Raw genomic sequence first — 16,350 nt, 5'->3', positions numbered from 1 at the left:
GTCAGATGAGACAAAAGTAGAACTTTTTGGGAAAAAGCATCAACATAGAGTGCACAGGAAAAAAAAAAGAGGCATTCAAACAAAAGAACACGGTCCCTACAGTTAAACATGGCGGAGGTTCCCTGATGTTTTGGGGTTGATTTGCTGCCTCTGGTACTGTACTGCTTGACAGTGTGCATGGCATTATGAAGTCTGAAGACTACCAACAAATTTTGCAGCATAATGTAGGGCCCAGTGTGAGAAAGCTGGGTCTCCCTCAGAGGTCATGAGTCTTCCAGCAGGACAATGACCCAAAACACACTTCCAAAAGCACTATAAAATGGTTTTAGAGAAAGCACTGGAGACTTCTAAGGTGGCCAGCAATGAGTCCAGACCTAAATCCCATAGAACACCTGTGGAAAGATCTCAAAATGGCAGTTTGGAGAAGGCACCCTTCAAAGATCAGGGACCTGGAGCAGTTTGCCAAAGAAGAATGGTCTACAATTCCAGCAGAGCATTGTAAGAAACTCATTGATGGTTACCAGAAGCGGTTGTTCGCAGTTATTTTGGCTAAAGGTTGTGCAACCAAGTATTAGGCTGAGGGTGCCAATACTTTTGTCCGGCCCTTTTTTGGAGTTTTGTGTGAAATGATCAATGATTTGATTTTTGCTTCATTCTCTTTTGTGTTTTTTTCCTTGCAAGCAAATTAAATGAAGAGAATAATACCAAAGAATTTGTGATTGCAATCATTTTCAGGAAGAAACTGAGTATTATCTGACAGAATTGCAGGGGTGCCAATACCTTTGGCTAGCACTGTATACCTATTTTTTCTGTTGTATGAATTCAGCAAATAAAAAAATTTATTCTATTAGATGCCGTATTATAAAGCTATTCCCTTCTTGAAGACATTTGTAATACCATGCAGCAACACATGGAGTCCCTATGGGATAAGTAGGATGCAATCACGCTTCGCCTCATTGGAATTGTATTATATATTTCTATAAATATAGCTATAGCGCGTAATGCCTTTTATACAGTATTGTGTCCCACATGTGTGCAAGACATATGTATACTGTATATATATATATTCATTTATTTTATGTATATCATGAATTACCATGGACAGTCAGCATAAATTCTCTGATGTTTTGTCCAGCGACATTGCTAGCAATACAGGTGTATCGTCCTGTGTCTGGCACCACTGCGTTGTCAATTTGCACATATTGTCCATCTGATGTAACATGGACTTGGGAGTTCGACTGAGAAAGACAAAACAAATCTTCTTTTATCTAATGAACAACTGAACATAATGAAGTGTATGCATTGGGCTCATTATGTTGAGTCAGATATGGAACACAAAATTGGTACAAAAATCTCACAAAAGAGAAATGTATCTCCAGAGAAGGAAAGAGAAAACGATACAATGAATCTAAGCAGACATAGCACAAATGTTACTCTATAAAATAAGACCATCACAAATGAAAAACATAGCATCTTAACATGTTATAACAAATGAACTGATGACGGCAAAAACATCCCCAGTCCTATCGTATTTACCATTAATGGCTTGTCATCCTTCATCCACGTGATCTTTGGAGCTGGCAAAGCATCCGATTTACATTCCAGGATAATGTGCTTGTTTTGTAGCACAGAAACATTATGGATTCCATTGATGCCTACAATGCTCGGAGGCACTATAGAGAAAGAAGGAGCCAAGTATTTAATGCATGGTCGTCTGTAACTAGTCAACCATGTGGTTGGCATTCAGTTTACTTTCTTCAGCTGCCAGAATATAATAGCTGCGTCTACAACCAGATTAATATCCTATTGTGCCACAAGCTTGGAAACTTTATTGGCAAACTGACTGATTCATCTGCCACATCAATAAGAAAACTCAATTTAAGATATTGAGGACTTGCTGTGTTACATGATATCTACATTTTTAAATCTTCCATCCAGTTTTTACAGTAATGGAAAGAAAATAAACCACAGGATGAACTGCAATAAATGTACACGGAGTCTGAATTTTGGAACAGGTAACTAAGGGCTGCCCAGGATAACTGGCATTTGGACATAGGGAAACTTTACTCTGTATTACACAAGCTCTGCATCATGTCTCCAATCATTCTCACATTGCTGCAAGCAGTGTCTGTGCCGGTGTCTAGCCTAGATGAGGTCGGATGTGTTCTATGGACTTACTGTGAACAGTTACTGAAAATTCTTTTTTAGCTTCTCCAGCTTGGTTTGAAACCAGACAACTATAAAGCCCGATGTGCTCTTCCTGGAAACACGAAGGAGACATAAAAGTTAGGAAACATTAAGTAAATGCCCCTAATAGGATCTATGAACAGTAAAACTCTACCTATCCATTCATTTTTAAAATCTAAAAGCCACTTGAGAAATATTAGGCTGGCTGTGCATTAAAGGGAACCTGTTACCAGTTTTTGAGTCTGTCAACAAACGTCACGACCTTATCTGCTGCCATTATGCATTTCACAAATGTTTACATTGTCTCTTGACTCCCTCTGTACACCCCAATACCACTTGATTTTGTTCCACGCTGTATTTAAATGATGGTGGTCCGATGCAAGGGGCGTCATCGTTTCATTGTCTGTGCCTTATCTTTGCTCCCAATAGCCATCCTCCGGCTCTGATTGATGTGGATGATGCGTCCTGTTTCAACCACATAGCTCATCAAATTCTCATGCTCGCGTAGTAGCATCGCCGGCCCGCGTAGGAGTACTTTGCTCTGCCCTACTGCCCTACTTACACTTGATTCAGCTAAAACAGGTTAGTGACAAACTCAGCTATACTATATAGAAATTCACCTGACTCCGCAATATTTGTAATGCTTAACGTTGCAATACCTGGGCACTTGTAATTCGAAGAACCTGTCTTGCATTCATGAAGTGAGCGCTGTCAGTTTGTGAAAGTGTCTGTCCATCTTTAAGCCAAGTTATCATTGGGGGTGGGAAACCCGTGGCATGGCAATGTAGATCTAACTGGTGGTTAACCACCACAGAGAGTTCTGCTGTATTTTCTGACCCATTGATGTGCGGAGGGTCTAATCACAAAAGAAGAAGAATATTTATATGTAAGATCTATTATTATAGCTAAAATACACACAAAAATATCTATAACCAACAAGACATAAGGAAAGTGAAAGCAGACCCCAGACCTAGACCATATACAATGTATATGAATTAGTCACATGTAATTTCTAAATTTTTAAAGAGTTATTCCCACTTCAGCTTTTTACAGGTGAGATGGATGACAGGAATAACTGTCCCGTCTCCAACCAGTGGAGACGTCACTAACTTGATAGTTGCTGAAACAGTATAGCTCAGCAGCCCTGAGATTTTCCCACAGCTCCAGTAGTCAGGGCAGTCAGGGCATGGACGTAAAAGGCTAAGATGTGAATAATCCTTTAATAAATATTGCAGACTTTGCCTAATTTCAATTTGCTGAATTACAGCGCTAATCTGGGCGCATAGCTATTAAAAGGGTTGTGCCACCAGAAAGAATACATTTAACAAAGCAGAAAAAGTGGAAATAAATGGTTTGTAATTTACAGTTAGTAAAAATTATGCTCCATTTAAAAAATAACAAGTTTTTACCTTCTGAAGTATGCCCCCTAGCGCCCCCTGGCGTTATTTCATTCCATCCTTCCAGTGGCTGAGTTTGTACAGTTCTAGTCATCGGGGCGGGGTGCAGAACAGAGCAATCATGCGCGCTGCTCAGTTTATTGACGTCCTGTTCACCCTGTGAATATGCTGTGCAGAATGTCTACCAACTAAAGAGTGGATATGATTAAAGAAGCGCCGTGACTGCTCCGTGCTGCCCCGATGACTAGAAAGGAGCAGGGCATGGCACAATAATAGTTTTCTCCTCTCACCAAACACTGGTATCTGTGATAGACACACTTGCTCTGGATGCTAATTATCACCTCTAACATGCTCTGCTTTTACTTACATAGGGGATCTGGACCGGACAGATTTCCTTTAAGTGATTATCAAGACCAAATATATGTCTGCACAAGGTCAGCTGCATTTGAATTTTGCAAAGAAGAAGTCAACTCACCCAGAACATTGAGGATGAAGTGTTTGCTGACGCTTCCTGCTTCATTGGATGCCACACATGAATATCTTCCAATATCGCTCATTTCCGTTATCATGAGGATCATTCCTCTGCTCTCACCATGATCTATGGCTTTTCCATCCTTTAGCCATGATATATGTGGCACAGGTTGTCCACTGGCAAGGCATGACATTGTAGTGGGATTGCCTTTCACAGTGGTCAGCTGTTCCGTTTTGTCTGCATCATCAATGCTTGGGGGCACTACAAATTCAAGCACATGAAATAAATATAGAGATCAAATATGTCTCTGTATTACTAAGATACGGAAAGGGGGGCATGGCCTACCACTCCATGACAACTCTTCATGACAAACTGTCAAACACTGTGCCTTAATTCTCATTTTCTGGTGCACAGACAGCCGAAAAATGAACTAAGCATATTATCAGTTGTGCACCTCATAATAAATTCCACGCACCTTAGCCAAGCGGGCTATAAGTTTTAGGCTGACATATACAAATACTCTCCATTGATTTCAGTAATTTGCACTTTTCACATCCTCACAAACATTATAGTTCATGGGTTTCGAACTTCCAAAACAATGATCAGAGATGGGATGGATAGATCAAAATTTTAATCTGCCATGTGTGCAAAAAAGCACATCTTGATAAAAGAGCCTTTATCAAGATAGATAGATGAATGTCAGCTAGCAATGAGCAAATGATTCAATGGAAATTGAAGTTAAGTCAAATTCCATGAATTTCATAGGTCCCAGCAATACCAAACAATTTGCAATTTGATTTGCGTGAATTACCAAAAAAAACACCACCCTTTTTCACATAGCAGAAGATCATATCAGGCACAGAAGGCTGACATGGTTTCAGGTCTTACAGACTTCTCCACAATGCTTAGAAGGAGGGAATAATATCACCCGTACAAAAGCCTAGGCAGGGAGTGCAGCAGCCACTTTAGGGCAATTTAGGATAGTAAGAGGACGTCAGGGCTCACAGCTCAGCAAATGAGATTGGAAGAAACAGCCTTAAAACAGTGGACAAATACTCCATACTGTAATGTGTTATACAACTGCAACAGTGAAGAAGATGAGAGTAGTAGTCTGTAAACAAAACAGATTCAATTAATAAAAGTGCAGAGAGCGGGAGAAAAGCAAAACTAGACTGTAATGGGAAAGTTGTAATGGTGATTAGGAAGTTCCCAGCACAGCCAGCAGGAGTCAGAGAAGAGTGGCACATGTATCAGCCAAAGGATGAGCAGAGAAGGTGGAGCTGTAGCGTTATGAGAAGCAGAACCAGAGGAAATAGGAAGGAGGGGAAGGAGAAAAGACTGACAGAGCAGAGAATGAAAAAATGCTAGAGATATCTGAGGAGACAAAGGGTGATAGAGAGATAGAAAAATTACAACAATGGAAATTAATAGCGGCGTACAGGGGAACAAGCTCTGATCCTGCTTAGATTGGAGTGAAGATGATACAAAAGTTCCAGAAATCCAAGGACAGCCCATAAAAGTAGGGCACTTTTTTGCCTTGTGCGTAATAAAAATTAAGGTGACCATGATTTTTTTGAAGTTGAAGAAATTTAGACAGATTATTATGACTGGAATTGTCATTATTTTATACTTTACAGTGAAAGCATCTGCTGTCTTCATATCAGAATAATAGGCTGTAGACATGAATCAGTTATAAGCATAATGATTTATTATGGTTTTCTAATGCGTCTGTAAAAAATTTTGCTTGTCCGTGATTTTTTGATAACCTATCCAGAAAAAAGCAAAAAGTCAAGTGGCAACCCTGATGTTGAGTGAATGTAAGGAAACTCTGAAGTACACATAGATTCACCTTGTAATAACAGTATAGTGAACAAGGATGAAAAAGTGCAAAAAATGTTGAAGACGCTAGAATCAGCAGAAGCACCACTGGCACCAGACATCCGGGCAGTAATTCTACCAAAAGCAGGTCACAATTGACCTGATTTTCCTCTGTGGTGAGAAAGTGGAGGGCATCACTCATTTCAGTCACAACAGGATGATGTTACCTCTGACAGCGACATCGGTCTGCCTGATGTCAAATGACCAACAGGGATAATTTTTTTAAATTAAAATAACAAAACAAAAACAAGTCTGTCAGTGCGCTCTGCTATTAAATGATCTGTTGGTTACTAAAGGGTTACCTTCCGTTTCTATGATGAGGTCACTGTGACATTAATAAAGATGTGTTTGTGTTAAAGACCTTGAAAGAGGTTGGATACAATCCTATAAGATCCCAGAGTGTTACATACACTTCTTTTCAGGGCACTTGGAGGCTTTGCCATAGAACAAGGAAAAAAAACCACTAAACTATAATCTTATTAGATTTACAAGACCTTATCTAGTCGCGGAGGTTGGCACCTTATACAGCTCTGGCAAAAATTAAGAGACCACTTCAAAATTTTCATTTTCTCTGATTTTTCTCTTTATAGGTATATTTTTGAGTAAAATGTACATTGTTGTTTTATTCTATAAACTACTGACAACATGTCTCCGAAATTCAAAGCTAAAAATTTTGTATTTATTTGCAGCAAATGAGAAATCGTCAAAATAATAAAAAAAAACAGCGCTTTCAGACTTCATCAAATAATGCAAAGAAAACAAGTTCTTATTCATTTAGAAACAACAATACTCATGTTTTAAATCAGGAAGAGTTCAGAAATCAATATTTGGTGGAATAACCATGATTTTTAATCACAGCTTTCATGCGTGTTGGCTTGCTTTCCACCAGTCTTTCACAATGATTTTGGGTGACCTTATGCCACTTCTGTCACAAAAATTTAAGCAGTTCTCCTTTTTTTCTTTTCTTCTTGTGACTATCCATCTTCCTCTTGATTACATTCCAGAGGTTTTCAATGGGGTTCAGGTCTGGAGATTGGGCTGGCCATGACAGGGTCTTGATATGGTGCTCCTTCATCCACACATTGATTGACCTAGTTGTGTGGTATGGGGCATTTTCCTGCTGGAAAAAACAGTCCTCAGAGTTGGGGAACATTGACTGAGCAGATGGAAGCAAGTGTTTTTCAAGGGTAACCTTGTATGCGGCTTGATTCATATGTCCTTCGCAAAGATTAATCTGCCCAATTCCAGCCATGCTGAAGCATCCCCAGATCATCACCGATCCTCCACCAAATTTCACAGTGGGTGCAAGACACTGTGGCTTGTATGCCTCTCCAGGTCTCCATCTAAACATTAGACGACCAGGTGTTGGGCAAAGCTGAAAATTAGACTCATCAGAGAAGATTACCTTACTCCAGTCCTCTATGGTCCAATCTTTATGGTCTTTGGCAAACTTCAGCCTGGCTCTCCTTTGCTTCTCATTGATGAAAGGCTTTTTTCTAGCCTTACATGACTTGAGGCCTGCCTCTAGGAGCCTCTTACAAACTGTTCTTGCCGTGCACCTCATTCTGTGGTTGCTGAGTGACATTCGAATAAGATGACGGTCATCCCGGTCAGTGGAGAGTCGCTTTCGCTCTCTGCCGGTCTGTAGCTTTGTTGTCCCCAATGTCTGCTGCTTGACCTTGTTGTAATGGACTACTGTCTTTGAAATTTTAAGGATGGAGGTAACATGACGCTCACTGTATCCCTCTGCTAGTAAAGCCAGAATTGAGCCCTTCTTTTCCTCACTCAAGACTTTTCTTTTCAACTCTTTTGGCATGGTTAAAAGTTATTTTTTCATTCAAATTACTTTTGGGCTATTCCTAGAACTTGTTTTACCATCCAACTTGTCCTTGGCCTATTGTAAGAGGATTGTGAAGACCACAGCAGTGTTTTTTATACTTTCTCTCGTTACATAAGATTTGGTTCAGGTGATCACCTAATCAGAAGCACATTAAGTAGAATGAGGTGGACTTTGGTTGGAATTCAACTGACACTGGAATGGAATGGCTGTCAGACATGTAGAGATGGTGATTTTTAGAAAACTGTGTAGTGGTCTCTTAATTTTTGCCAGAGATGTATAGTAGACGACAACAGCCACACGCTCAAAAAAACTATGTACTCTAAAAAGTCCTTATAATATCCATATTGGAAATATAAATAGTAATCCTAAAAATAAACCTCTACAGTATAGTCCTAGAAATATATAGTATCAATCCTTACTAGATCATATTCACAGATAGTTATATAATTAGAGTAGACATAATAATATTGTATAAAGTCCACTAAATAGAGTACACGTCTAAATTCACTGGTGATCCATCTCTAGCTTCCCAAGTTTTCCATCTAGTACATTGATGTTCATGAGAGGGTTCCCTCAGAGGCCCACTTACCGAAGCATGAATGGATAAAAACCAGCTTTAAAGTGGCCGGGTAATATGATTAGTTTTCCTCAGGGGATGTACACCAAAGCCGGAGCGCACATTTAACACCGTCCCGCAAATGACACAACTGTACATCAAGAATGCAGGCGATTTACTTCAATCCGGCGAATAGTTACGTCAGAGGGGCAGCACAGGGGTTTTACCTGTGTCATCCGCAGCAGGAGGCTCCTGCTGCATGTGCTGAGACCGGACATAGTGCCAATCTCAGCACTTTAAACCTTTCATATGCTGCTGTCAGTAGTGATAGCAGCATGTTAGAAATCTGGCAAAGCAAAATCGCTCCCTTTGTCAGCCCATCGGCAATCTCACAGCATGATTGCGGGCTACCGATAGTTCTGATAGCCTGACAATGACTTCCCTGTCTGCCATATTGCCATATCCCTCAGCCAATCAGATCCAGATTATATTTTTAAGTGTAAAAAATAATACAAAAATATAAAAACAAACAAATCCGAGTTTTAATAATAAAAAAGGGTTTAATTGTATAAAAAAAAAAAAAAAAAAAAGCTCACCCGGCAAAACAACACATATTTAAGATTACCGTGTTCATAACGACCTGTCCTATAAAAATGTTTTATTATTAATTGTACGCAGTGAATGTTGTCAAAAAAATAAAATATGAAAAATTCTGCCAGAATTGCAGTTTCTGTTCATCTTGCCTCACAAAAAATTGAAATAAAAAATGATCCAAAAATTATATGCATCCCAAAGTGGCGCTAATAAAATCTACATCTTGTTCTGCACAAAACAAACCCAGCTTTGTATTCAGAAAAGTGAAATAGTTAGGGCTCTTAGAATGTTACGAGTATGACCTAAAAAATTTTTTTCTTTAAAAAGCAATTTTCTTGTGCAAAACAGAAAGTCATAAAAAAAACAATATAAATTGGGTATCACCGTAATTGTTCAAACATGCAAAATAAAGTTAACATGTCAATCATACTGAACACCATGAAAAAATAAAATTAAAAAAATTTCAGATTTATTTTTTTCTGTTCATGCCTCCTACTAAAAAAAAGTAATCAAAAAGTCTTGTGTTACCTAAAAATAATACCCGTACAAACTACAACTTGTCCCCAAAAAACAAGCTTTTATACATCCTCATCAAATGAAAAATTAAAAAGCAATGGGAGTCAGAATATGGTGACCAGAACAAATTTTTTGGCCACTAAAGTGGCATAATATAAACAAACCTATATAAATTTAGTATTGCCATGATCTTACCAACCCTTCGAATAAAGATATCATGACAGTTATATTGAATGATGAACATTGATTAAAAAAATACAAAAAAAACATTCAGAGTGCAATAAAAAGTAATCAAAAAGTTGCATATGGCTCTCTAGAACGCTCGGTCTGTCTGCAACAAACTTTCCTACATCCATGAACTTTTTCATTACTAACAAACGCTCCTTTCCTGGCATCACAGAAACCTGGCACACCACCTCTGACACAGCTTCTCTAGCTGCACTTTCCTATGGTGGATTCCATCTAAAGTCACCAATGACCTACTAACTGCCAAATCCAAGCGACACTATTCTGTTCTTCTCCTCCTGGACCTGTCATCTGCCTTTGTCACAGTGGACCATTCCCTCTTACTACAGACTCTGTCATCTCTTGGTATCAATATCTTGGCCCTATCTTGGATCTCCTCATACTTAACAGACAGGACGTTCAGTGTCTCCCACTCACACACCACCTCCTCATCTCGCCTCCTATCTGTCGGTGTTCCCCAAGGTTCAGTCCTAGGACCCCTGCTCTTCTCCATTTACACCTTCGGCCTGGGACAGCTCATAGAGTCCCACGGCTTCCAGTATCATCTCTATGCTGACGACACACAGATTTACCTCTCTGGACCTAATATCACCTCCATACTAACTAGAATCCAACAATGTCTGTCTGCTATCTCATCCTTCTTCTCTGCAGATTTCTAAAACTTAACACGGATAAAATAGAATTCATCATTTTTCCCCCGTCTCACTCAGCCACCCCATCTGACCTATCCATCAAAATAAATGACTGTCCACTTTCCCCAGTCCCACAAGCTCGCTGCCTTGGGGTAACCGTGGACTCTAACCTCTCCTTCAAACCACATATCCAAGCCCTTTCCACTTCCTGCTGACTCTAACTCAAAAGCATCTCCCGGATCCGCACATTCCTCAACCACGAATCTGCAAAAACACTAGTGCACGTCCTCATTATCTCCTGCCTCGACTACTGCAATCTCCTGCTCTGTGGCCTCCCCTCTAACACTCTCGCACCCCTCCAATCTATCCTAAGCTCTGCTGCTCGACTAATCCACCTGTCCCCCCACTATTCCCCGGCCTCTCCTCTCTGTCAAATGCTTCACTGGCTCCCCATTGCCCAGTGACTCCAGTTCAAAACCCTAACCATGGCATACAAAATCATCCACACCGTCTCCTCCATACATGCAACCTCCAATCCTCACAAGATCTCCTTCTCTACGCCCCTCTTATCTCCTCTTCCCACAATTGCATACAAGATTTCTCCCATGCATCCCCCTACTCTGGAACTCTCTATCCCAAAGCATCAGACTCTCGCCTACCGTGGAAACCTTCAAAAGGAACCTGAAGACCCACCTCTTTCGACAAGCCTACAACCTGCAGTAACTATCGCTCCACCATACCGCTGCACGACCAGCTCTACCCTCACCTACTGTATCCTCACCCATCCCTTGTAGACTGTGAGCCCTCGCGGGCAGGGTCCTCTCTCTTCCTGTACCAGTTTCCCATTGCGTTTTTGTTCAAGATTATTGTAAGTGTTTTTGCTATGTATACCCGCTTTTTCACATGTAAAGCGCAATGGAATAATAATAAATAATAATAAATAATAAAATAAATAAAATGGTACCAATAAAACCCCCCAAAAATAGTAGTTAAAACAGAAACAAAACGATATAAATTTTGCATTGCCATATCCATGCTGTCCCACAGAAAAAAGTCAATACTTGTTTTTGCAGCATAAAGAATAGTATAAAATTTTAAAAGCAGCTAAACAGTGCAAGAACTGTTGTTTTGTTCCTATTCATCCCATAATAATTTATATGTACTCAAAAATGATGTCATTGACAAATACAGCTCATCATTAAAAACAGGCCCTCATATGACTATGTTGTAAAAAATATGTTGCAAAATCCTGGAAAGCATGATAGAAAAGTAAAAACAAGGTCTAGCATAAAGGCCAAACCTGGCCGTGACACCAAGGGGTTACGATCAGTAAATGGACCTTTTCCCAGACCTTTTTGGCCTTCATCAAATAGATCAACCAATAAATGTGTGTCATGTGAATCTTCCAATGAAATGTCAAGTTGTTGACACTGTATTTTATTAGCATTTTAAAATATTTCTTCTATTTTAATTTCCTAGAAAAAAGATTAAGATCTTTCACCCAAGCAAAACAATTAATATGTGTAGTAGGAAGAAAAGAAAGGTCCTTCCATAGAACATTATTCTAATGGAGATAATACATGTGAAGCGAGATTAATGATCTGATTATCATCTATTGTCTGGACCCAGGATTGCCAGTATTCTCCTGTCTCTTAGGTGGTAAGAAAGTGTCAGCCCCCACCCAAATTCCAAAAAGATGAGGAGCCAGATGCCAAATGCAAGCATGACCTGATTGTGGTAACAGAGATTTGTAGTCAGACTGTCTCTTTGGCCCTGCCATCGTTGATAGTAACCTCTTTTTGGAAGACCTCTGCTTCTATAATTTCCTTTAGACGTTCTGTTAAATAGGGGCTCAGTATCTGATGACTCAACATTTGAAAAGGAAGCATCAGTATGTGATAAAGGTTTATCTTCTTTAAGGAATAAATACGCTGTTTTTTCAGTAAATTCAATAAGATCGTTGATAAACTTTTTATGTTTCCTATCCTTTAGGGCAAAATGATGACAAGGCTTAGGTCATTTACACACTGGCAGCGCCCCCTATGTGAGCAGAAAACATTGCTAGCTATCCTCAGATAGATGAAACATTGTGTGCGCTTGTATATAGAGTAATTATCAACAGTTGTCTAGTTGTCAAGTCTAGATATCCAGGTAGTGGATCAGATATTTCCCACATGCTTCCTTCCTTGCATCCAGGTGCCCAACCAAAAGTGAGAGAAGGGCTTGAACTAAGGCTCACAGGGGCAGAAGGTCCACCTGACATACGGACAATCAATTTTTTGAGGCTATCTTTATAATGAGTTTGACACAATCCACAATCCATATGATCGGCGAGCATATTGGCATCTGTGGGTAAAATTGTAAAAGTGTTGGAAGCTGGCAACCCACAGGACCACAATATCTCCCAGAATTATGGATATATCACATTCATGTTTGGTGTGGATAGAATTTTTTAATTGTATTCAGTAAGATGACAGCCATATTGCTTTTCTAGGAGGTTCCTGAGGGTAAATATGACCCAGAGTAGAAATTAAGGACAAAACTGAAGTGCAATCGCATTTAATCAGCTGTCCTCTTCTTACCTCAGCTGACTGGTCTGGTGAGACCCTTTATAACACGTCATCTACTGAATATCATTATCAGACCCATGGTGAAGCAACAAGTATTGCAAATCTGTCCATATTTCCTGCAGCTTTCTCGTCCACCAGAAGCACTTGTGGATCCAATTTGTAAGATGTATGTGTATTTTATCCCTTTTATTTCATTCTGCTTTACCCGTCACGTAAGTCCTTTTGTTACTCCATCTTTCGTAACCTTTTTAAGCACTGAACTTTTTTGGAATATTAAATCTAAAATGTAATAAGTTTGTTCCTTGCTGCTCTAAATGTACCCACAAATCCTGAGGAGGGAGAGAATAGCTTAGTTGTGTTACCCTATATCAGAGTGCAAGGAGAGCACTATCCGGTGCTCAGGAAAGCTGGGTGGCATGTGTACTAGTGTGTGACCCAGTGCAGGCATCTTTCTGGCCTATCAAAATGGTGTGTGGTGGCAGCAAAAAGTGTGGTGTGGATGTGAGAACTGGCTGTGGGGTGTGCTTACCTCATTGTCAGCCTATTGTTTATTGCGATAGGTGAGTGTCACGAGTAAGGGGTGTTCATGACAAACTGGTAGCAGTGGTGGGACTGGTCACAAACCCCACATGTGCTATTGTAAAGGGGGATTCTGCTTCCCACACTCACTCATCCACTCACCTATTGCAATAGTCTGACAATGAGCTAAGCGAACCTCATAGCTAGTTTCAATTACATTGGGGGGCGCTGCCAGTGTACAAATGACCTAAGCCTTCGATTGACATAATTCATAACTCCATTCAGAAGACTTTATTATTAAATTCTCAAATGTTTGGAACAATTTGTTGAACCTGTTGAATTTGAATGTCAAAGGATTTGGTCATCTCTAATGTCAGCATTTTCTCTATCTTTAGCCATCATCCTTCCTTTTCCAGGATCCTGCTACCCTGAATGCAAACACTCACGGCCCAGGCTGCTGAGCTTCATAGCAGCTGTTATGTCTATGAACCAGGTAATTCCATCCCTAGAAATAACTGACCGTAGACTTGTAAGTTGTAATCTTTCTTGTCCACTCCAGCCCTGTTTGAAGATACACAAGTGTATGCGCCGTCATCCGATTTTTGAATTCTGGAAATTCTACAAAGTATTCAAGTGAATAAATCAGATAAATCAGTTATAATACAAATACTTGTCTAATTAAAGTACTGCACAGTTATCATCACAAAGCTCAGCAATAATGGAATAAATGTTATTGGGTGACATCCGTTGATAGAGGGAACTCTGAATATAGCACTGAAAACAATCTCTTAATTGCCTTAACTTAGTTGGAGCACAACTAATTCTGGTACATATTCTTGCCTTATTTTTGAAGATACTTTTAACTAGTGTTTAGGCAAGTGGAAACATTTGTACGTTTTAGTGGAATTCAATAATGGATTTGGCTATATTGATCAAAAAAGCTCCAAAAAATGTGCAACTTTTGCTAATTATTACAATAGTAAATGTGCCTTAATGTTTCTCTGTTCAGTTTCCATTTCAACTGTATAAAGCTATAAGAACTACAAATTCATTTACTGTATATTGGCTAAAGAGTTCTTACCAATTTAAGCCAGTAGAGGACACCAGAGACCATTATATTATTGACTTTGTACCACTGCATACAACCAGTATTAATTATTGCTAATATTATTATTATTATTATTATTATTATTATTTACAGCACCATTGATTCCATAGTGCTGTACATGAGAAGGGGTTACTTACAAAATACAAATATAGATTACAGATAACAAACTAACAATGACAGATTGGTACAGAAAGGAGGGAACTCTGCCCTTGCAGGCTTACATTCTACAGGAAATATTTTCATAAATGTTGGTGCATTATTAGATTTTAAGCAATAACTGATGAAATAAAGGGTTTTACAGGCCCACCGAAAATTTCTACAGACCCTCCATGTGACTGCAGACTGTCAAATCATGAATGTGCAATGCGCACACTATCAGGATTCCCCTCTCTCTCCAGTGAGAGTTGGCGGTCGTGTGACTGCAAGTATGGGATTTGTATAATTGAGGTCACGTGCCGAATAGATTCTCCTTAGCTTCTCTCAATAGCGCTATTGAAAGAAAAGGATAAGAATCTAACTGGCACATGACCATAGCCATGCAAATCCCATACTTGCAGTCACATTACCGCCAACTCTCTGGAGAGAGGGGGGAATCCTGACAGTGTGTGCATTGCACACTATAATAATTCGGCAGTCTGCAGGCAGATAGAGTGACTGTAGGAATGTCTGCTGACCCTGTAAAACCCCTTTAAGGCTCATTCAGACAAACTCATAATATGGTCATGTGGGCAGCACAGTGCCTCAGTGGTTAGCACTGCAGCTTTGCAGCGCTGGGGTCCTGGGTTCAAATCCCACTAAGGACAACATCTGCAAGGAGTTTGTATGTTTTCCCCCCCGTGTTTGCGTGGGTTTCCTCCAGGGTCTCCGGTTTCCTCCCACACTTCAAAGACATAGTGATAGGGAATGAAGATTGTGAGCCCCAATGGGGACAGTGCCCATAATGTCTGTAAATTGTCTGAATTGTAAAGCACTGCGGAATATGTTGGTGCTATATAAATAAAAAGATTATTATTGTGATGTCTAAGTGAATGAAGGACAGGACACTGACCAATGTAGATCAATAGGGCTGGGCAGATAATTCTGTGTGAGAAAAGATCACAGCCTGCACGATTCTCTTCCGAGTCTCGGATGAGACGTGTCCATCTGTGTGACATCTGATTTTTACAGATACATTTTATTAACCAAGAAAACTGTATTTAATCATGCACATTATTGAATGAAGATGTATGAAAACAGACCACACAAAGAACACACAAGGAGGTCACAAAGATGTTAAAAGCAGACACATAGATGGCACACCGATAATATGGATGAAACATGGACAGTTTTTCATATCATAGGAGAGCCTGATTTCTGGTAATCATCAACTGGTTCTTTTTTTATTTTTTTTATTTCTTAATTATCAACATCAATTTAAAAGGGTTTTGCAAGTTTACATTTTTATGGCATAGGCATCCTATGTGTGACAATAATCAAAATCAGCATTACTTAACTCCTGCCGCACAGCACTGCCTTTCTGCCGCTGCCTCCGGTCTTTAGTGACAATGCTGCACCTGTAATGTCACGACGACAGCACATGAGTACTACAGTGGTCTGTTCTGTCCACATTGGCATCACTGAGCCCTGTGATTGGTCGCAGCAGTCATGTGCTGTAGTTATGATGTCATCGCTGTAGTCATTACATCACCAGGAGCAGTGCTGGAGCCGCAGTGCTGATTTTGTTATTTTTACATATAGGATGTCTAAGCTATAAGAAAGCTAAACTTTGTATTATGGCTGATTAGAATGTCTGTGAGCTGTGCACAGAGCAGTGTAAGAGCGCATGGACTTTCTAC

At 39.8% G+C, this 16,350-nt stretch overlaps 1 protein-coding gene across 3 annotated transcripts in view; it reads right to left on the bottom strand.

Moving 5' to 3' along the window:
- The window catches only part of HMCN1 (hemicentin 1), a 924,522-nt gene that overhangs the window by 362,903 nt on the left and 545,269 nt on the right, over positions 1 to 16,350 (bottom strand). For all 3 annotated transcript variants that reach the window (XM_073642974.1, XM_073642975.1, XM_073642976.1), the window contains exons 67-72: positions 13,928 to 14,025; positions 4,060 to 4,317; positions 2,847 to 3,043; positions 2,179 to 2,260; positions 1,537 to 1,673; positions 1,097 to 1,238 (exon numbers count right to left, since the gene is read on the bottom strand). In XM_073642974.1, coding sequence (XP_073499075.1) covers positions 1,097 to 1,238; positions 1,537 to 1,673; positions 2,179 to 2,260; positions 2,847 to 3,043; positions 4,060 to 4,317; positions 13,928 to 14,025 — 914 coding nt within the window. The remainder of the gene's footprint in view (positions 1 to 1,096; positions 1,239 to 1,536; positions 1,674 to 2,178; positions 2,261 to 2,846; positions 3,044 to 4,059; positions 4,318 to 13,927; positions 14,026 to 16,350) is intronic.

Source organism: Phyllobates terribilis, unplaced genomic scaffold (assembly GCF_046119375.1).
Source record: "Phyllobates terribilis strain yellow unplaced genomic scaffold, ASM4611937v1 Scaffold_8__6_contigs__length_399053987, whole genome shotgun sequence".
NCBI lineage: Eukaryota > Metazoa > Chordata > Amphibia > Anura > Dendrobatidae > Phyllobates > Phyllobates terribilis.
The sequence above is the reverse complement of the archived record's forward strand: the minus strand, read 5'-3'. Positions and strand labels throughout refer to the sequence as shown.